General features: G+C 45.6%; 1 protein-coding gene across 1 annotated transcript in view; it reads left to right on the forward strand.

Annotated features, from left to right (window-relative positions):
* Positions 1-22,711, forward strand: part of ADCY1 (adenylate cyclase 1 (brain)) — a 274,296-nt gene that overhangs the window by 80,949 nt on the left and 170,636 nt on the right. The window contains exons 3-4 of the mRNA XM_006832260.1: positions 6,819-6,937; positions 16,226-16,337. Coding sequence (XP_006832323.1) covers positions 6,819-6,937; positions 16,226-16,337 — 231 coding nt within the window. The remainder of the gene's footprint in view (positions 1-6,818; positions 6,938-16,225; positions 16,338-22,711) is intronic.

The following is a 22,711-nucleotide window of genomic DNA, read 5'->3' on the forward strand; positions in this document are numbered from 1 at the left end:
AGTGGTTACGAATCGGGCTGCGAACCGCAAGGTCAGCAGTTCGAAACTACCAGCTATTCCACGGGAGAAAGATGAGACTTTCTGCTCCCGTAAAGATTTACAGCCTTGGAAACCCTGTACAGGGTCGCTATGAGTCGGAACCGACTCCACGGCACATAACAACAACAACTTCCATGTTGGTTGTAATTCAAGCAAAAATAAAGCCTTTGACAACTTAAGTCTACACTTTTAGTAATGATGCTATTTACTGGTACAATTGTGAGGATTTTCCTTTTCTTTACATTGAGGTGCAGTCCATACCAAACGCTGTATGTAGTCTTTGATCTTCATCAGCAAGTATTTTAAGTCCTCTTTACTTCCAATCTTTTCTTTCTTTCCTGTCTTTTCGATGATGACCTTTTGCTTTCTTCATGTAAGATGTTCTTGATGTCAGTCTACAACTCTTCTGGTCTTCGGTCATTAGTGTCTAATTCATGAAATCAGTTCATGAGATGGTCTCTACATTCTGGTGGGATATGTTGAAAGTCACCTTTTGGCTCTCCTGGTCTTGTTTTAATTTTCTTCAGTTACAGCCTGAACTTGTGTATGAGTCTGCTCCACAGCCTGCCCCTGGCCTTGTATTGGCTGATGATGTTGAGATATCCATTGTTATTTTCCACAGCTGCACTCACTTTGATTTCTTTGTATTTCACCTGGTGAGGTCCATGAGTACAGGTTATGTTGCTGAGAAAATATATTTGCAATGAAGAAGTCATTAGTCTTGCAAAATTCTATCATGATCTCCAACATCATTTTTCTCACCAACCTCATATTCTCCAACTACTGACCCTTCCTCTTTGTTTCCAGCCTTCCCATTCCAATGACCAGAGTTATCAGTGCATCTTGATTGCATGTTTGATTAATTTCAGACTGAAGAAGTTGGTAGAATTCTTCAATTTCATTGTCCCTGGCCTTAGTTGTTCGTGTGTTAATCTGAATACTAGTGATATTAACTGTTCTTCCTAGTAGGAGTAAAGACGTTAATAATAGTGGTATTAATTGGTCTTCCTAGTAGGAGTAAAGATATTTTATCACGGATAGTATTGTACTGTCAGGACCTTGAAATGCTCTTTTTTCTTTTTCTTTTGAAAAAACCCTTTTTATTGTGACTTGAGTGAAGGTTTACACAGCTCATCAGTTTTCCATTCAACATATCACATACTTGGTTTCATCTCAATGATTACAGTAATCACCGCCATGTGACAATGGTCATCTATCTAGCTTTCTCCCTGTGGTTCCTCTTTCCATTCCATCCACCTTCCCATCCTGTCCCTTCTCAACTTTGCCCTTAGGTAAATGTTGCCCTTTTAATTTTGATTGACTATTCCATGGTGAACATACCTTACTGGTGTTGGTGCACCCCTCTCCCCATAACTATCTACAGCTTGGCTGAAAATTGGGCTATGAGATTGAGTTCCTTTTCAGATTGAAGCGTGGCTGAGGGCCATAGTCTCCGGTTCCTTCAGTCCCTTTCTGACCAGTAACCCGGGTTTTTTTTTTTAAAGTAATCATTTTGAGCTTTGTTCCACATTTTTCCCACCCGTTCAGAGACATTGTTAGTGGTACCTGGACACTCTCTGGTTCTTCTGGCTTCAGAGTTGTAGAGACTGGTATTCACAAGTTCCACTAGTCCACCAGACTAATTGATTCCAAGCATCTTCAGTTCTCACCAAGCCCATTTCATATATGATGTTAGTATATATGAACATGGTGAGAACTGAAGATGCTTGGGTGAGTGCATATTTGTGTACTCCTCACACCCAACTCTCCTGTGTTACATGTATCCTGTGCTACTAATTGGCAAATCCAGTAGCACCTTAGATGGCTGCTCATGAACTTTTAAGGTCCTGGATGCTACTTACCAAGGTAGGATGTAGAGCATTGTCCTTGTGGACTCTGTGATGCCAATCAGCCATGGTCTTCCCTGAGACTAGCTCCCAGGCCGAGAAATCCATGGATGTAAATAAAATGTTTGATAATATCTAAGAAATTTTCATCATTTTGCCTGCTGTATGCGCCACCACATTCATAGTTGTATTTGCAGGAAAGGTAAATGGTTGTTGGTAGGTGCCATCAGTCAGTACCGACTCATAGCATCTCTATGCACAACAGAATGAAGCATTGCCTGGTCCTGCTTGGTTGGTTGGAAATGAATTCCACGTTGCTAACGTCATATATGAAATGGGCTTGGTACTTCCTCTGGTGAGTGCATTTTTGTGCACTCCTCACACCCAACTCTCCTGTATTACATGTATCCTGTGCTACTAATTGGCAAATCCAGGTGCAGGATTACCAGTCCTGGGTTTCCAGAGTCCCCATGCAATCCTGGCTTACCTGTGTTCTCACAGGAATCCACATTATCCTAGGGACCCAGGCATGTCTTAGCTGAAATGCAGAATGGAAGGTTTTCTGTGCTTTAGGTACATTCTGGACTTTTCTAGAACGGGAAGAGAAAGGGTGCTGAGACATCTTGGTTGTCTCATTTCATTGAGGAGGAGCATAGCCCTGCCACCTAGCATGAGCCTCAGGAGCTGGTGCTTGAAATAAGCTGGGCTTTCAGGCTCCCATCTGCACATACCCTACACCATGTACCTGTTAGCTCCCTCTTCTACGTAACTTTCTTATTAATAGGGATATGTTCAGTTACAAGTAACAGATACCTAACGTGGTAGTGGTTTCAGTGAGCAGGAAGGTTCTTTCTTATGTGCACTTTCCAGCGTAGGCACTTTGTAGCTGGGGTGGCAGATCTTATCCAGTCCCGATTCATCTAGTCTGCTCCTCGTCTATGGTCTTCATCCTCATGGACCAAGATGGTAAGTAGAGATCCAGCTGTTATGCCTATATCCCCAGTAATGGCATGCAGAAAGCAAGAACAGTTTATGTCTTTAATGAGTGTAGAAACTGTCACTTGAAATTTCCTCTCATTTCTCACTGGCTACATCTGGAAGCAAAGGAGACTGGGAAGTATAGTTTGCACTCTAGGTGGCCATGTACCTAGGTAAAGATTAGGGGTTATATTGTCTCGAGGTGGAAAAGGTTCCTGGCAGCCAACTGAGTCTTCACAGCCATCTTTCTGCAGCTTCCCTGTACTTGACAGAGACGTTCCACATGAACTCTTCAGGGGACCTCTGCTCTAACTCTAGGTCTGGGCTGCCCAGTCTCTCCCCATTTCCCTCTCCTGCCAGATGTTCCTTGTCTAGCTGCCATAGGCCTTGAACAGTTAGTGTCTTTCTGCATCTCCAGTTCCTCCTTGGCTGCTAGTTAGCCTGTCAGAATTCCACGTTGTGCAGGGAGGTTGAGGTGATGGGAACACCAACCAAGACCCTAAGCCTCCTCCAGTCTTGTGTATGGCGACGGAGGGTAGGACTCTCTGTGAGCACAGCTCCAGGGGTTGTGAAAAGAGTGGACCTTTTTTTTTTTTTTTTTTTTTCTTTTTTTGAATTGAATGAAGGTTTACTGACAAGATCATCAGTTTTACATTCAACAAACAACACACTTTGTTTCATCTCCTCCCTGCAACAACAGATATGCCGCTTTCTCCCTGTGGTTCCTATTTCCATTCCACCCAGCTTTCCATCCCTTCTCAACTGTGTCCTTAGGTCCACGTTGCCCTGTTGATTTTGAATGATTGATCATTCCCTCATTCATGGTGAGCATACCTTTCTAGTGGTGTTGTTCCCCCTGTATACCTGTTGACTGCTTGACTGAAAGTTGGCCCACGAGGGTGAGTTCCTTTCCAGACCTAAAGGGTGATCAAGGGCCATAGTCTCAGGTTCCTCCTCTCTCTTTCTGACCAGTAAGTCCTGTCTTTTAAAAAAAATAATTTTGACTTTTGTTCCTTATATTCTGCCACCCTATGCAGGACCTCCTAATGCAATCCCTTTGGTAGTGGTAGCTAGGCACCACCTAGTTCTTTAGTACGCAGGGTCATGGAGACTGATATGCACATGGCCCATTAGTATGTTGGGATAATTGATTCCAAGTATCTTCAGTTCCCATCACTCTTCTTTCTTCTGCACTTAGACAGACCAGTAGCTGCACCTTAGGTGGTCTCTCATAAACTTTTAATATCCCGGACGCTTCTCACTGAAGTAGGCTGTAGTTATGCCAGTTGACCATGGCTTCCCCTGAGACTATGGCCTTGAGCCCCCAGGCCCAGCTACTCATCGCCTTAAGATGTTTGATAATGTCGAAGAAGTTTTCATCATTTTGCCCACTGTATGTGTTTGCAGGAAAGTTACATACCCATGTACCAATTTCCAAAAAAGGGGCATTTTACGAATAATGGCAGAAACAGCAGCAATGAGATGGGGTACTAAGTGCATGGCAGAGTTCTGTTTGGTTCATTTGGGTTCGGAATTTGAGGATTTGTAGGTAGAAATAGGTATTGGGTGGAGAGGAAGAACCCTAACAAGGACCGCCATTGTTCATTGAGACTGGAACCCATAGTGAGTTAGGAGAATCATGTTTTCCTGATTTGCCTGTCACAACAGCCTTCTGAACACTTTGGGATTGCGGTCATCATTTCAGAGGGCATGGAGTTGAACTGGAGCTAAATTCACAGTTCAAAAGTGGCAGAACCAGGATTTGAACCAAGGTGTCTCAAGTGATCGGGTCTTTGCCATTGCACTCGGTGCTACTTAATGTGTCCAGAGCCAGGATTGAAACCCGGGCATCGAATACAAGCAGGTCTTTGCACTGTGCCACTGTGTGTTTTATACCTCCAGACTTCCTCTGATGGATTTCAGGGCAGAGCTGCGGGGCTGCAGGCGACAAAGACCTCTGATGTTTGACCAAGGTGGGGGTGCCCTGTCTGAACTCGACTCACCCATTGTTGTTATTGTTAAGTGCCGTAGAGTCGAGTTCTGACTCATAGTGATTCGGTGGGTCACAGAAATTAGAGTGTGGCTAATTATCTCGTGGCGTCTTGGTGTGGCACCGTGGGTTGATGTGCTAGACTGCAAGGTCGGTTTGAACTGCAAGGTTGGCAGTTCAATCTCACCAGCTGCTCCTTGGTAACCCTATGCAGGATTGCTATGAGTTGGAACCAACTCGATGGCACTTAACAACAACAGTGATCTTGTGAGTCAGAGACAACTTGACGACACTTAACAACAACAATGATCTTATGAGTCGGAACTGACTAGATGGCATGTAACAACAACAATCTGGTAAACTGGCAGTTTTCAGGTATGAGAGTGAAGCCTGCACTTGTTCTAGTAAGTTCTTCTAATTAGAGAGCCTTCCCTGTTTGCCCAGCTGTTTCTGTTTCCCACCTTTTCAGCCATCTTTGACCTTGTGGCAGGAGCAGACTCTGCAGGTATGTCAGGCTGTGGTGTACAGCAATGTGTAGGTGCATGTATGCCCCTGGCTGATGGCTGTTATTGTGTCTTGCCCCCATAAGTACCTGAAAGCCACATTTAGGTACAGACTTACATGAGCTCCCCCCCACCCCCCCACCCCATGGTTCCTCTGTCACACTCAGCCCAGGACAGCAAGGCACAGAGCAGCCCAGCTGTCTACACTGGGCTCTGTGCTTTGCTGTGATGTCCACTGTGTGAATGGCCTCATTTACAGGGTGACGTGGACAGGCAGATTGGTCTTTTTGCAGCATCTTCCTCTGTCAGGGCTGGACAGGTCTGACTTCTGTGTGGAGCTAAGGGGCAGATCACAGGCTCTGGGCGAGCGTCAGGCAGGACTTGCACCGGGGTGTGCAGACTTGACCCCTCAAGGGTGTTACACAGCCCTGGACCTGACTTGCTTCCTCAAAAATTTATATAGAAATAAGTTATCTTGGGAGACTTCCCAAATGTATCAAATGTATATTTCAATGAGGAAAGAAAACATCGACCTTTAGTGCTATTGTTGTTGTTAGGTGACATCGAGTTGGTGTTCTTAGTAATATTAAGTAAAGGGGGCGTCCCTCACAGCTGCCCTCACCTCTGTCACCACTTTGACGATCTGCATGAGTTTCCTCCGCTGCTGTGGGCATCTCAGGCTTGAAAGCCTGTCCTGCATCAGCCTGGCCTTGGTTTGCACGCACATGTGAGAAGGGGCTCCCTGGGCTCCAGGACTTGACCTCATGCTCCCTGGGGTCAGTTCCTGTGTGTGCTTGTGTCAAACTCTGTTCTTTGTTTTCCTTTCCCAGAGCAATGGATAGGGAGGAAGTCACAGAGGGACTGGAGAGGTGGGTTGTCTTCACACTGCGTTTGCAGTAACTCTGTTTTTCAGACTCCCCCAGGACCAGCCAGGACTGAGGACAGGGATGGGTTCCTCAGATGATATGAGAGTTAGGGTCCCCCTCGATTCTGGCTTTGAGGAAACTGAGGTCTTCGAGAGTGTAAAGGAAATCATCCAAGGTTGTACCCATTCTTTTTAAAAACAGAAAGGTTTATTCAATTCTCTTGGTGAACCCAAAACAAAACAAAAGCAGATGACAACAACAAAGTCTAAGAGAAACTGGCACATCTCACCTATCTTGGTAAAACTCTGCTGTCTAAGTAAGAGGCCCCTGTATCTTCCCTCTTTATCAACAAGTCTTTTTTCTGAGGAAGTCTCTGTGGGGGCTATGGTGAGCAGAGTGGGCAGGTGGGGCTCAGTACCTGATTTGGGGAGCATTGTCAGGTTGCCATGGACTTGACTGGGTCATCAGGAGGTGAGGTGGCACCTGATTAGGTCCTGTGGCAATGAGCGTGACAGATGGCCTCAGCTGGTCTGGCCTGCCCAAGAATGGCCAAGGTGCCAGCCTCTGACAGGTGTACTCTTCTCTCCTTGACCAGGAGCGGCTCCTGATGAGTCTCCTGCCCCGAAATGTTGCCATGGAGATGAAGGAGGACTTTCTGAAGCCCCCGGAGAGGATTTTCCACAAGATTTACATCCAGAGACATGACAATGTGAGGTAAGCCTGCGTGAGGCAACTCCCTACAGGGAAGTGGGTGCTGCCAGAGGCCGGCTGGGTGAGGGCTGCAGTGCCTCTGGCTGGTTCCCATTTTCCCAGGTCAGTTCCTGGAGCTTCTTGTATGGGCTGGAGAAAGTCAGCACTCTGTCCCTGGAATCAGGACTGCGCATGGGTATTTGGGGCTATAGATGCATCCATGCCAAATTCATATCTGAGCTCTATTTTCATCGGGACCGGCCTCTGGGCTAGGTATTCTCCTGTTCCTCAGCCTGCTTTTATCATAACTTTTTTAGGAGGTAGGTATTTTTATTCCCATTTTACAGGTGAGAAAACTGAGCCCCCAGAGTGAAGCAGCTTGCTCAAGAGTCTCTGAGATTTACTTATTTGCTTTTAACTTTCTATTAATAAAGAATGTTGTGTTATTATAAATTGAGCATTTCTTTTTTATAAATTAAGGTATAACATACCTAGTACAGATTACTGTTGCTGGTTTAGGAATCATATTTTACATAGATGTGCACTCTTTGCTGGGAGATGGTGATTTTGAGGGACCCCAAGCATTGGACTGCTAACCACAAAGTTGGCATTTCAAAGCCACAAGCCACTCCTCAGAAACCCTATACAGGGTTGTTATGAGTCGGAATGGACTCAACAGCACTTAACAACAACAACAGAACACTGAGCATGTATGTGCACATGCTCGGGAAATACCTTAGGAGGCCGCAAGCATGCACCCACTGGCTGATCTCGATGCTCAGCACAAGTAGGGAGCGAAGGTTAAGGCAGAGTTGTCTCCTCCCTGGCTGAATGTTAAGAACATCCCCTAGTATTCTGAAAAGGCAGGGAGATTTACTGGTTCCAGGCTTTCAAGAGACCACTAAAGTTAACCAATCAGAGAGAGACTTGCGTGGCCCCACCTTATGAAGAATACAGACTTATGAGAATCAGGAAACTCAACTACTGTATTAAGGGGATGCTTTGATTTCAAGAATTGACACATCATGTCATTTTAAATGTCTAGTTTTCAACCAAAAATATGAGATGTGAAAAAACAAAAGCATATGAGAAAGTATGGCCCATACTTTCATAATAAAAAATTAGTGAATAGAAAGTGTGCTTGGGGAAGCCCAGATGTGAGGTTTATTAGCCAAAAATAAATCCGCTATTTTAAATATGTCCAAAAAGCTAAAGGAAACTGTGTAAAAACTAAAGAAAAGCATGAGAGCAATGTCTCATCAAGTGGAGAAGATCTAAAACAATGGTCATAATGACATGGTACAGGGTTTCTGAGACCATAAATCTTTACAGAGACAGACCACCTATCTTCCTGTGGAGCTGCTGGTAGATTCGAACTTTTGACCTTGTGGTTAGCAGCTCAACTCGTAACCACTATGCTACCAGGACTCCTTAGTAAAGAAATAGAGTATAAAGGTACCAAATGGAAATCGTTGAGTTGTAAAGTACAGTAACTAAAATGAAGAGTTCACTAGAGGGTCTCAGCAGCATATTTGAGCAAACAGAAGAAAGAATCAGTGAGCCTGAGGATAGATCAGTTTAGATTGTCTAGTCTAGAAAGAAAAGAATAAAGGAAAATGAAAAGAGCCTTAGAGTTCGGTGGGAAACTGTCCAGTGGACCAATACACACATCAAGGGATTCCTAGAAGGAGAAGGCCTTCTGGTGTGGCGCTGTGGTTTAATGCGTTGGACTGCAAAGTCAGTTTGAACCGCAAGGTTGGTGGTTCAAGCTCACCAGTCACTCCTTGGAAACCTACACAGGTTAGCTATGGGTTGGAACCAACTCGACGACACTTATCAACAACAGAAGGAGAAGAGAGAAAGAGAGTGAGAAATAGGCAGAAAGAATTGTTGAAGAAATAATGGCCAGAAACTTTCTAAATTTGATTAAATATCTTAGTCTTCACATCCAAGAGCTCAATGAATTCCATGTACCACAAACTGAAAGAGATCCACAGAGAACAAGTGGGAAAGGACTCAACACAGACAAACAGTCTTCAGCATAGTTAACAGCTGATGTCTTACAACAAAACGTGTGTGTCAGCGGCAGTGGGATGACATGGTGAGAGTCCTGAAGTAAGACTATCAAGCAAGAAGAAGTCCACGTCCAGAAAGAATCATAGTAGGAGGCCCTGCGGTTTCCTCTGCCGGGAATTCTCTTCTCCCTGTGTTGACACACTTTCTTTCCTCTTTCAGGCCTTGAGTCACCTGACTCATCTGTGCTAAGATGACAGGTGCTCCGTATCCATCTGCCCTGCTTCATTTTTCTCCACATTTCACTTATCACCCTGAAGGAATTCTGAATTTTCTGTATGTGCTCTTTCCCCGCACCCCTTATTCACTGCTAAATCCCTAACCCAAGAACATACAGCCCTCAACAAATATGTCATGGACCATTTAGTGAATGAAGGAGTTGTAGCACTTATAAATTATAGATAATTAAAAACATTTGTTCTAATGTCTCTACACCCCTATGAGAGGCACTATAGGCAGGCCTCGGGTTATGAACAAGTTTCAGTACTAAACCTGTCTTGAAGTCAAATATATGCATAAGTCAAAACAGCTAGATATGCTTAGTCAAATGCTATCTTTTTTGTTGTTAAGTGTCGTTAAGTTGGTTCCGACTCCTAGTGACCCTGTATGGGTTTGAACTGCTGACCTCGTGGGTTGCAGTCCAATGCTTAAGTGTCACACCAATGCTTGTTGTAGTATAGAGTATAGAGTGTACTTTTCTGTGCATAAATAATATTAAAGAAACACTTCCAGATGCCAGATACACTAAAACATCTTTAAAATAATAATATGGTAATCATAATGTTTTGATGTGCGTCACAAAGTAGTACCTGTTTGTTTTTATGAACTATTATTCGTACCTCAAAATGTTTAAATAAAAGGCTTTTTGAGGGTTGGTTTGTAACGACAGGTTGTATTTGTAATCTGGTAACTGCCTGTAGTCTTCTTCCCACCCCCATGGTGAAAGGACTGACAGAGAAGAATTAGGTGAATTGCCCAGGTCGCACCTCTGGAAATGGGTGAGCTGGGCTATGTCACTGGAAACTGGAATCCACACTCTTCCCTCCAGCTCTCTCTGTGGCTTTTCCTGGCAGACGCTGGGTTCTGTCTCCTGGGAGCCTCGTGAGCTGCTGCTCACTGCTCAAATCGTGTGCTCCCCCCTTTTGGGGTCTCTTGTTATTTGGCAGATCTCTAGAGTGTTTCACATCCAGCTTATCTGAATGTGCTATTTATACACCCTTCCAAATCCTCCCTTTTTTCCTTTCTCTTTGCTTCCCTGTATGCGCAATTCCCATGTAGACTTCAGCTTTCACACAGACCTAGCCTCATTAGTGAGGCCTGTTTTTGGCTTTTTCATTACTGTTTCACTGCACTCTACTGAATTGCTTTCCTGTGTGTGCCTTTTGCTGAGTCTCTCTTTCCTGGACTTTGACCCCCGATATGGGAGAGGCACTTCCTAAATGCTGACCTGTGAAGATGGAAGAGCTGGGGTGCTCCAGGGAGCAAGTATTCCCTTATTAAGTGGTGGTCCAGGAGAGCACAAATGGCGGAAGCTTTCCTAGCATGGGTTTATAGCACTAAATGAACCATCAGGAATTAAGAAACCAGTGGATAGAGAAAGGCATTTGGCTAGATTGTTATTTGGAGAGGAAGGGGTGGGGGAGATGAGTTCCCAGAGATGCTAATAAGCCTGATTTTTTTTTTACCAACTAGAAGGAAAGCACTCAGCTTTGCCCTTCATCCCTAATCCGTGTAGGACACTCACCTTCTCTGTGACTTCCCACACCCGTGATTCCCAGACTTCATTCACTGAAGTATTGACTTCATTCATTCATTCATCCGCGGGTCTGTGTGGAACATAGACATTGGAACTGCCCTTACTGTACTGGTGGTTGTGAGGTAGCTGCTAGGGGCTGCCCCTCAATCCCTCACAGTATCCTCTAGGCAGAGCTGCCATGAGGCATGCTGAGAACTGTCACTGAGGCAGCAAAACAGCTCTCTATGCATGGGCAGGCGTGGAGGGTCATTTGAATGGTTGGGGGCCTGGTCAGGGAGAAGCCTGCTCTGAAAATGAAGGTAGGACCCCCACATCCTGCATTACTGAAAATGCAGATCTGAGTTAAGATGTGGCACGGGGTGGGGGGTTGGGTAGCGGGGTGTGTGTGTCATAAAAGCAACATACTGAAATCACACCTCTGTTCATTTAAAGTTACACATTTATGCTTAGAGCTCAGAAAATCTCAGAAAAGTTTGCCATGTGTTCACTGATCTTCCAAGTCTCAGTAACAAGGTTTATGTCTGCAAGTGATGAAAAGTTGGCCTTGCCACAGCTTCAGGAACAAAAGGGCTCACTCTTTCTGTGGGACGAGAGGTGTGGAGGAGGGCGACCTGGGTGCTGAGTAGCTTAGTGATTTGGGCCCGTGTGACCTTTCTCACAGTGGTCAGAGCAGCAACCTAGACAACCACACCTCCTCATTACAACTACAGAGATTCAGATTGCTGGGAGGAGTCTTTGGGAAGACCTCTAGCTTCTCCCAAATCTGTGACTCGGGGAGGTCTCGCCATTTTTTCTCTCTAATGTAAATCCTCAACGCTTTTTGCCTAGTCACTTCTCTCCTACGATGACCCCATGAGTTACAGAGTAGACCTGTGCTCCATATGGTTTTCTTGGCTATTATCCTGCCAGAAACCAGTTCCCAGGCCTTTCTTTTAGGGAGCCACTGGATGGATTATTCAAACTGCCAACCTCTAGGTTACTAGTTGAGTGCATGCTGTTGACGCCATGCAGGCACAACATACCACAAAATAGTCTTTGGAAATGCTGCGCCAAATTAGTCGTTATCTTTTCTACCTCTGTTGAATGCCCTCTGCTAAGTGGTGGTTTTTGTCCCCGCAGCCCCTCTAGAACCATTTGCCATGAAGTTGGTTCTGAGTCAGTGGGACCCCTGTGTGTCAACGTAGGACTATGCCCCATAAAGTTTTCAGTGACTGATGTTTTTTGGAAGTTGATGGTCTTTCTGAAGCAGTTCTGGGTGGACTCCATCCTCTAACCTTAAATCAGTAGTCATGCGTGCTAACTGTTTGCTTCACCTTGGAATCCCTGGACCATGGGTGAAACAAATGGTGAAGGTACTCAGTGACTGACTGAAAATCCTGTGGAACCCAGTTCTACTCTGAAATACATAGGGTGACCATGAGTCAGAGTCGACTCGAAGATAACTGGATAGAACTGGTCTCATCCAGAGGTTGTGTTTCTGTTCCTCTCAGCTTTAATACCTAACACAGTAACGAGCTCAGAGTAGAGCTTTAAGAAACGTGAGTTAATAAACTGATTTGCTCTTCATTAACTTTGTTAAGTGCTGTTGAGTCGGTTCTGACCCATAGTGACTCTGTATAAATAGGGTTTCCGAGGAGCGGCTGACGAGCTTGAACCTTGTGGTTCAAACTGACTTTGCAGTCCAGCGCGTTAACCCACAGCGCCAGACCAGGACTCCAAATGAACTGATCGTGAATTGAAAATGTGAGTCCACAGTGACAAAATCAGAGAGCATATACAAGCTTGCTGTCATGTGCCATTGAGTCAATTCTAACTCATAGGGACCCAGTGTGACAGATTAGAACTACCCCATGGAGTTTCCCAGGCTGTGAGGCGCTGTCCGTTTGTTGTACTGTGGTGGCTTGTGTGTTGCTGGGATGCTGGAAGCTATACCACTAGCGTTTCACATACCAGCAGGGTCATCCATGGTGGCCAGGTGTCAGTGGAGTTTCCAGAGACTAGACTAGGAAGGAGTAGGTGATCCACTTGTAAGGAATTAGTCCCTGAAAACGTGATAAAGAGCAGTGAAACATTGCCTAATACAGGGCCAGAAGATGAGCTCCTCAGGTTGGAAGACACTCAACATACGATTGAAATTAGAGTTAACTTCCTCAAATTAGAGTCAACCTTAATGACGTGAATGGAGCAAAACTTTCGGGACCTTCATTTGCTGATGGGGCATGACTCAAAATTAAGAAGAAACAGCATAGCTAGATTTCAAAGAGACAGCTTAATTGAAATGTTGAATGCACTAAATTTGAATTTAGGAAAGTTGGGAGTCATCAAAATGAAATGGAATACGTAAAGTTCAATATCGTAGGCATTAGTAAACAGAAATGGACAGGGATTGGTTTACTATGCCGGGAAGTAACACATTGAGGAATGATGTTACATGCATCGTTAAAAAGAACATTTCAAGATCTGTCTTGTAATACATTGCTTCTTGTGATTTGAACCTGTACATATACCAAGAGATAAAAAGATAAGTGACCCAACAGAATGTGGAAATTATTGAACAGTATCATCGTTATTATTATATGCAAGTAAAATTTTGCTGAAGATAGTTTTTAAAAGGTTATAGAAGCACATCGACAAGGAACTGCCAGAAACGCAAGTTAGACTCAGAAGAGGACATGAAACAAGGGATGTTATTGCTGGCATCAGATGGTTTTTGACTAAAAGCAGAGAATATCAGAAAGATCTTCACCTGTGTTTTAGTGACTATTCAAAGGCACTTGATTATGTGAACCATAACAAATTATGGATAACTTGGTGAAGAATTGGAATTCAAGAACATTTAATTGTGCTCATGAGGGACCTGTGCATAGACCAAGAGGCCGTCATCTGGACGGAACAGAGGGATGGTGCATGGTTTAAAATCAGGAGAGGTGTGCACTAGGGTGATATCCTTTCGCCATACTTATTTTGTTTGTGTGCTGAGTAAATAATCTGAGAATCTGGACTATATGAAGAAAAACATGGCATCAGAATTGGAAGAAGGCTCATTAACAACCTTTGATAAGCAGATGACAACCTTGCTTGCTGAAAGCGAAGCAGACTTGAGACACTTGCTGAAGAATATCAAGGAATACAGCCTTCAGAGTGGATTACAAGTCAATGTAAAGAAAACGGAAACCCTAACAACTAGACCAATAAACAACACCATAGTAAATGGAGAAAAAAAAGGAAATTGTCAAAAGTTTCATTTTACTTGGATCCACAATAAATGTGCATGGAAGCAGCAGTTAAGAAGGCCAATAAATTATTGCACTGGAAAAATCTGCTGTGTGAAAGAGCAAAGATGTCACTTTGATACCTGACCCAAGCCTTGGTATTTTCGATTGCCTCATGTTCATGTGAAAGCTGAACACTGAATAAGAAAGACCTTAGGAGAACTGGTCCATTTTAATTATGGTATTGATGAAAAATTTTGAAAATTTACCATGGACTTCCAGAACCAACAATTTTGTGTTGAAAGAAGTCCACTCAGAATGCTCCTTCGAAGCGAGGATGGCACGACTTCGTACCACTCATACTTTGAACATGTAGTCAGGAGGGATGAGTCTCTGGTAAAGAAATGGTTGGTGGAATGGAGGGTCAGTGAAGCAGAGAAAGACCCCCAGTGAGATGGGTGGACATGGTGACGGCAACAGTGGTCTCAAACATGACCATTATGCCAATGATGCGGGGCCAGGCAGTGCTTTATGTGGCCGTGCATGGGGCTGCTATGAGCTGGAGCCAACCTAACAGCATCTAACAATACAACAATAATCTTGAAAGAAGCAGATCACCAGGCCTTTTCTTCAGTTGAGCGGTGATGGTTTTGAATTACCAGCCTTTTGGTTAATAGCCTGGCTGTTACCCACAGCACCACCAGGGACCCTTGATTCAAGCCTGTTATTGTTGTTATGAGCTGTGGAGTTGGTTCCGACTATAGCAACCCTGTACAGGGGTTCCAAGGCTGCAAATCTTTATGGGAGCAGAAAGCCTCTTCTTTCTCCCATGGAACAGCTGGTAGTTTCGAACTGCTGACCTTACGGTGCGCAGCCTAATCCATAATCACTATGTTACCAGAGCCGGGGTACCCTCAAAATCCTGTTGCGACTTCCTAACTGAGGACTTTGGACCCATGGGATCACACAGAGCCTTGAGCTTCTAATGCCTGGCCTGGGATTGGCTTCATGCTATCTGCTAGGTTGAGATGGGATGATGAGGGGCAAGCAAGATAAGAAAGATGGGCACGTTCATAGAAATGTCTAGCTAGCCTGGTGTAGCAGGTGACAGAGGGCACCCACTTGGTGATCCCTTTTGTTGTAGGCAAGTATGACCCTTTTTTTATCCCCTTGACTTCATTGTAGACTTTATATAGAGATTGTGGGAGGTGGTCTAGGTTCAGGAAGTCCCAACGTTAGAGAAAGATCCGAGAATACTCTGAAAGGGACTGAATATGATTGGGGATTGGTCTACCACATGTTAAGACGTGCTTTAAAGGTATAGAATTTCAAGGACAAAATCCTATGTTTTTTTTTTTTTTTTTTATTGACTTCTCAAGTGTTCTGTACTGAGGGTGCTTTACTTTTATGAGAAAAGGAAACGATATAAACTACAAAGGCAGAGTTCTTCATAGAGTCTAAGTGTCTCTGAAGAATGGAGTTGTGGACACAGTATTACTTAGGCTAATCCCATAGTCTGTGGAAAATAGAACAGACACGAAGGGTTGCAGTTGAATTTGATTCATGCCAACCCCTTTTGTGTCAGACTAGAGCTGCCTGTGCCCATAGGGTTTTCAGTGGCTGCGATCTGCATTTCCACCAGACACTTCTGGGTGGATTGAAACGTCCCATCTTTTGGTTAGTAGCCAACTGCTTAACTCTTGGTGCCATACTTAAATATGTGTAAGCTTCAAAACAGAGAAGCGTGTTTCCATCCTCAGCACACTGAGGTGGGCAGCCTCCTCCTTACAGTAATGGCAGCACTTAGCCCCTTCCTCTCCATTTGAGGCTCTGTTAAGCCCTACTCAGTGCCTTGCTCCCAGGACCCTCCCTCAGCTGGTGGGCGGGGAAGAAGGTAGCAGAGAGGGGCCCAGACACCTCTTAAAACCAATCATACTGCTCACATGCTGCTGGTCCCCCTCTGACGCAGAGTCACTGGGAAGAGGGAAGCAAGAGACTTCACTGCCAAGTGGGTTGTGGGTCCACAGTGTCTCTGAATGGATCCCATATCTGTTTCCTCTGTGGCCAAGAGGAAGTCTCTGGGCATCTCTGAGCCTCAGTCTTCTCACCTGTAAAATAGAACAATGAACCCTTCATTTCAGCTTGCTTTAAAGGGGTTGTTTATTTTGAGGACATTTGTGGATGGAAACATCTATACTGCTTTACAATAACAATTAGGTGGGTAGTTTCTGTTTGTTGGGGGACAGACCAGCACCCCATTTCTCTCGACAGCATTCTGTTTGCGGACATTGTGGGCTTCACGGGGCTGGCATCCCAGTGCACGGCTCAGGAGCTGGTGAAACTCCTGAATGAGCTCTTCGGGAAGTTTGACGAGCTAGCCACGGTAAGCATAGTGCTTTTATTTATTGGAATTAAATCGGAATTGCTTCTGGAATAATGGTAACCAGGTGGGCTCCATATAGCAGCGTGTGAAGTAGACTGATTGTTGGAGCAGATTTTCCCAGCAGGTAGGTCTCTGAATCACCCATTGCTTTTAGCTGAACCGTTCACTGATTCGCTTCCTTGGACCTGAGTGTATGTTTGTAAGAAAATGAGTGTCAAAGCAGAGTGGACATACCTCTGAATCCCCCAGAGCCTGGGAGCTGGACAGTTGTGCATGGAGGGTGTGGAGGTTCTCGCCCCCCAGGACCTAGCACAGGCATTAGTCCTGAGGCTAACTTTGCTCAGGGGTTCTAAACTCTGCTCTGTGGCCAAAACCTCTTGTCTGGGAGGCTTAGGGGAGTCAACATGTCCCTCGGTGAAAATGGGTAGACACTGCCCTTGGCTCATCCCTGATGGCCCTGGAGGCTCGCCCACTCTCAGACATACCAAAGTATGCAAAGACAAGCAAGTACCCCTCTTCTTCATCTTCCTTGAGTGGTGTCACCACCCTATAGGGAGATAGTTCCTGGGGCCCCAAGAACTCTTTCTGGACCACCTTAGCCCCTAGGGCCATGGCACCTATGCTGTGTTGGGAGGTTGCCTCTGCTTATGATGCAGTGAGGATCCACCCAACAGTGCTCGAGGTAGAGGCGAGGTCTCCGCTCAGCTCTGGGCCTCCCTGGTTGTGGGACCGCAGTGTCTCTTATTTAGAGTGTTCCAGAGTCCTCATCTTGTCTTGAGTGGCGAACAGACTCCCACGTTTTCACCCTCAGGCCCAGTGCTTGGCTCACAGGAATGGACAGGAGCACCCCAACACCAATGCTGCCTGCTGCTTGTCTGTTATTCTAGAACACAGGGGGCTTAACTCAGTCACTCAGGAAACATCTACTTAGCACTTTCTATTTAAAAATGAAGAGATCAACACCAGTAATAATAGCCACGTTATTTGTGTCTTCTTAAAATGGCTAGCCTCTCTACGTGAATTATAAGCCAGCAGCGCTGTATCTGCAATCATGTTAGCCAAGAAGTTCTGAAACCTGAAACTTTTCCGGAAATTCCTGGATTTCAAACCCCATAGCTGTCTAACCTCATGTGAACACCCTGAAGAAATCTTCATGTGTTAGGTTGTAGACGTGGGGTGGTGTTGCCTCGCCCTCTACTGTGGGTCTATATGACATCCATAACATGTAACCTTTACCAAGTCTAAATTCCTTAATTCTGATATCCGTCCTACTCCTGAAATTTCAAATAAAGGATCGTCAACTCTTGCTTACTGAATCCTTCCCACCACCCATTGTTCATATGGGAAATGGAGGCACAGAGAAGCCATATTACTTGCAAAGGTAAAAAGGTTGATGACTGGGTATGGCTGGCATTCTGACTTTCAACTTGCACTCTTAACAAGGGGCCAAAAAGAGCCCTGGTTCATTGGGGGTGATCTTGAAGGGGTTTCAGCAACATGGACATATGATTTCCAGAAAGGCAGAGGGGTTCCTACTGCAGAGAGGTGGCACTGAACTTCAGGTACTTTTGCCAGGGCACTTCAGGCTTCCTGGAGACAGAAACACCAGGCTGAGCCTCGTGTGATGGGTGGAAACTCACTGGGCAGAGATGAAGGATGGGGACCTCACAGGGAGGGGCTTTCCATTCTGGGTCCACTGCAAGGGACCCTGCATGCTGAGACCTCCGAGATGCCAGAGTAGGTGATGGCTGTGTTCGTCCATGGCAGACTACCTACCTGGATTTTAAAGGTCCTCCTGAGACCTGTCCTGTGTGGCATTTGTGCCAGGCCAGGGCACCTCTAATAGCTGCAGCTTCAACTGAGCATGTTGTGTGTGCTAAACTGGGGGCATGTTGAGTGAATCTCTTCATCGCTAATTCTCTGAGAGAAGGATCAGCACGAATGCAGTTCTCACCTTCCCAGTCTCCGTCCTAGCCACCAGCAACTGAAATGCGCACTCTCATCCCCAGTGCCCTGGGTCTAGGTTAGGAAATACCAACTACACACTCGTGCTCGCGTGATTACCTTCACTTCAGACCAGTCGGCCCCTTTTCTCTCTCCTCCCCAGCCACCCAAGTCGGGGAAAGAGCCACCCAAGTCGGGGAAAGAGCACCTTCCGACTGCCCAAGAGGCAGATGCCAGACCTTGCTTGCTCTCACTGGTCCTGTGACACAATTCCATGGCATGGATGAGAGAGTTCAGGGGAGTAGATCAGAACAATTGTCAGAACCAGGAAGGAAGCAGATAAGAGACACAGGTGAGATCTGGGAGGGGTGGTTGCACAGAAGTTCCATGCCTTAGGGGAAGTGCTTACCCTTTTGAAAACAGATGTTCTCGACTCCCACCAGGAGCCTCTGGGCTCTAGGACTTTTATAAGCCAGTCCACATGCTCCTTTGTCAGTACTGAGCAGGCTCCCTAGCCAGATGGGTGCCTCAGGGCCATAGATTATTTAAAGGAAATCCTATAAAGCCAATTTCCCCAAAACAAAGGGGAAAAGCCACTTAAGGAACACAGTGCACTGCATGGAGTCTCACTGAGATCTATAAACAAGGTGAGCCTGCAACACACACTCTTTTATCCTGTAGGGGCCCGGGTTGGGGTCTCAGGAACTATGAGAGTCAAGGTTTTATGTCAACTTGGCTGGGTCTAGATTCTCAGTTTGGCAGTTGTTGTTAAGTGTCGTTGAGTAGGTTCTAACCCAGAGCGACCTTGTATAGGGTGTCCAAGGAGCAACTGGTGAGCTCGAACCACCGACCTTGCAGTTCTAGGTGACTTTGCAATCCTGTGCATTAACCACAGCACCACAGTGTTGTAAATCCCCACGTCTGTGATATTAGTGAGGTCAGGTACAGTCTACAGGTTGTACAGGAGGTTGTATCTTGCGTCAATCTCATTTGAAATATAAAAGAGATCAAATAGGCAGGCAGCTCAGAGCAACCTAGTTACCAGCAAGAAAGAAAGAGCCCAGAGTGGAGTTTGTCCAAAGGAATCCCTGCACAATGAAGCTCCTTGTTGTTAAGTGCTGTTGTGTTGGTTCTGACCCATAACAACCCTGTATAGGGTTCTCAAGGGACAGCTGGTGGTTCAAACCGACTTTGTAGTCCAGTGCATTAGCCCACAATGCCACCCCAGGACTCCATGAAACTCCTCGATTCAGGGAAAGATTGATGCCAAGATACATGAAGATCTTCAAGGAATGCTGGGTCTACAGATGCTGAAAGGAGACCAGAACTGCTCTCCAGAGCCAGCACTCCGACTTTGGAATTCTTACATTCTAATCTATGAGAGAGTGAATTTCTGTTTGTCAAAGGCTCGTGGCATTTCTGTTACAGCCACACTACAGAACTAAGACAGGAACCTCTGACAGGTGGCCTCTCTGGAGTCATGTGACTCATGCTGGCCACATGGACTGGGAGCCTGCCATGGTCCCTCCTACCTGACACTTGGTGGCTTTAGATTGTTTTGGTTGTTAAGAGCAGAGTGACGTTGGGCTGAGGCTTAGAGTGGAGGAGAGTACCCTCTGGGCAATTGTCAGCAACCCTACAAGATCTTTGAACAATTGCCCAGGCAGGGCAGAGGCCAGACCAAGGGCCAGAGAGAGTCCTGTTAGTAGGCATGGCTGGGAAAAGGCTGTCCTGACCTAAGAACTGTTTCCCGAGCACTTCCAATCCTAAATTATAACCTGTTAACTTCCCCAATAAACCCCATGATTGTGAATGTTGTCTCTTGAGTTCTGTGTGGCCATTGTCCTGAATGATCACACCTGGGCTGAGAAGGGCATGCTTTGGAAGGGGTGGCTGGCGGCAGAATCGGTACGAAGGTTAGAGGGTGTAGATCGGTCTAACCTTAGCTCTGGCAGAACTGGCCCTACGCTGATGTTGTTGAGTTTGGTTCTTCTCTCTGGTGAAGTTAGAGGAGGTCAGGCACTCACCCCCGTGCTCCCATGCTCTATTTTACAGCGGGGGATTCAGGTGCACCATAAGAGAGGTGTGAAAGATTATGTGTGACCTATGCAAGTCCTGATGTGGTGCTGTGGGTTAATGTGCTGGACTGCAAAGTTGTTGGAACTGCAAGGTCAGCGGTTCAAGCTTAGCAGCAGCAACTTAAAAACCTTATACAGGGTCGCTATGGGTTGGAACCAATTCGATGGCACTTAACAACTTGCTCAGGTGGCCACACCTACAGCCAGTTTCCCCTCTCACTTAGGCTCCCATGGCTGTTGTGGCGAGATGCCAGAACATGGATGACTCTCCTCCAAGCCAGGGTTGTTGTTGTTAAATGCCGTCGAGTCAGTTGTGAGAGGGCACTATCTCACAGCGCTACACCACAAAGTCGACATTCACCAGCTGCTCCTCAGAGACTCTGTACAGGGTTGCTATGGGTTGGAACTGACTCACTGGCTCTTAACAACGGCACCAGCATATGCCCAGCAGTGAACAGAGGTAGTGGTACCTGTGGGAAGGCCTGTGTGAGATGCTGATGAAGTCGTACAACCAGCCATGAGGGAGGGCTCAGGAGGGCAGGGGTTTCCAGCCAGGACATGGCCACATCGTCGTCTTCTGCTGGCCCACGCCCGATGAACAGTTGCCACTCAGGAAGTGAGTGAAGTCTGGATAGGCTGATGAGTCAGACTTTGAGAATAGGTAGGATTTCCCTGAGTGGGTGCAGAGGTTTGGAAAAAAGGAATTCTACAGGCACAGGAATAGCACACACAAATACAGATTGTAGGGGAAGGTGAGGTATAAGTTCCTGTCTTGATGGCAGAGGGGTTGGGCCAGGGCCTCAGTGAATGTAGAACAGGCAAATGCATACTTGGACCACAGTAGTGCAAGTTCAAGGCCATGGTTGCTACACATTCTGAAGCTGTATAGGCTAGCAGGGTACGAGTGCAGCTCAACCTTGGGGTGGGGTTGGGGACAGAGGAGGCAGATTCAGTAAGTAGGAGGCAGGGAGGCCAGTGGGGGCTTGCTAAATCAGGATCAACATGGAAAATGAAGGTAAGTCTGGGAGAGGAGGCAGGCAGGGCTGGGCCACAGATTCAAATCTCCAAAGAGCTGTCCTAGGGAGGAGGCTGTAAGTTGTTTGGGGCTAGCAGTAGATCACAAGGAGTGGCACTTCAGGATAATGCACTGGAGTGAGAGGTCGGTTTGAACCATGATATCAGTGGTTCAAATTCACCAGCCGCTCCTTGGAAACCCTATACAATGTTGCTATCAGTCGGAACCAACTCAACAGCGCTTAACAACAAGAAGTTGCATATAAGATGGAGTTTAATGCTGCCGTTCAAACTTTTCCTTCTGGAGCCCATTCCTCTGGAATTTTTCCTTTTATTTGTCTGACCTATTGCTGGCCCACTCTTTAAATGATGCCACCTTGCCCAGGGGAGCCAGTGTGAGGCCCTGGGTGGGTACCATCTCCCTTGGCATTGGTTTCACTTACATTTGGAGGAATAAGTCAACAGATGTCTAAGGTCTTTATCTCAAACCCTCAATGAGTCTGTGAGGTTGGTCTAGTGATGTGTGGAAAGAATGCTAGGATGCACTTGTACCAACAGAAGTTACCTACAGCCTTACCCATCCCAACTGATGAGTTTGAACCACTGACCCTGCGGTCCAGTGCTTATCCTACAGCACCACATCAAGACCTAAATACCATTCTTCTGAATTCTTTTTTAGGTAGTTCTAGTACTTCTTTTTCCTTAAAAACATTTTCTAGCTCTGTCTCTTAATTGTTTGAGCTACTGTCTTGTTATTTTATGTGAACAGAGGTTGTCTGTTGCTTTTGAGGCATTGTGGTGTCATATTTGTATTAAGTTGATGAATATCTGTTGGTATATTGTTAGGCACTCACCAGCTGCCTTCTGGAGAGTATGATCAAGAGACAAATTCTCTGGTATTTATAAAGTTCAGTTATATATGGTCTCCACATGTTTTTTTTGCAGTGTTGTGATTGTTTAAATATCTGTATAAGTGCCTATATGTGTGTGGATATGTGTGCACATGTATACAGGCACACATGTCCATGATTATGTTCATACATGTTTTCAAGTGTGTGTACATATGTATATATGTATGAGTGTGTCTATAGAAATGCATGTGTGTACAAGTGTGTTATAATTTGCCCAGAAAATATTTCAATAATGAAAGTCAAGGTTTGAATTTTTTTCTTCAGTTGCCCCAGCTTGACAAATGCTGAGCATATTCTTCCTTTTTGGTTTTCTGATTCCAGATGTTTGCACACATCGTTGTAATATTTGGCTTTATCTTCTCGAGCTGATCTTTGAAATTTTCTGTTCAGCTCTTGGACCTCCTCATTTCTTCCATTTGCTTTAGCA

This window comes from Chrysochloris asiatica, unplaced genomic scaffold, assembly GCF_000296735.1.
Source record: "Chrysochloris asiatica unplaced genomic scaffold, ChrAsi1.0 scaffold00006, whole genome shotgun sequence".
In the NCBI taxonomy this organism is placed as follows: Eukaryota; Metazoa; Chordata; class Mammalia; order Afrosoricida; family Chrysochloridae; genus Chrysochloris; species Chrysochloris asiatica.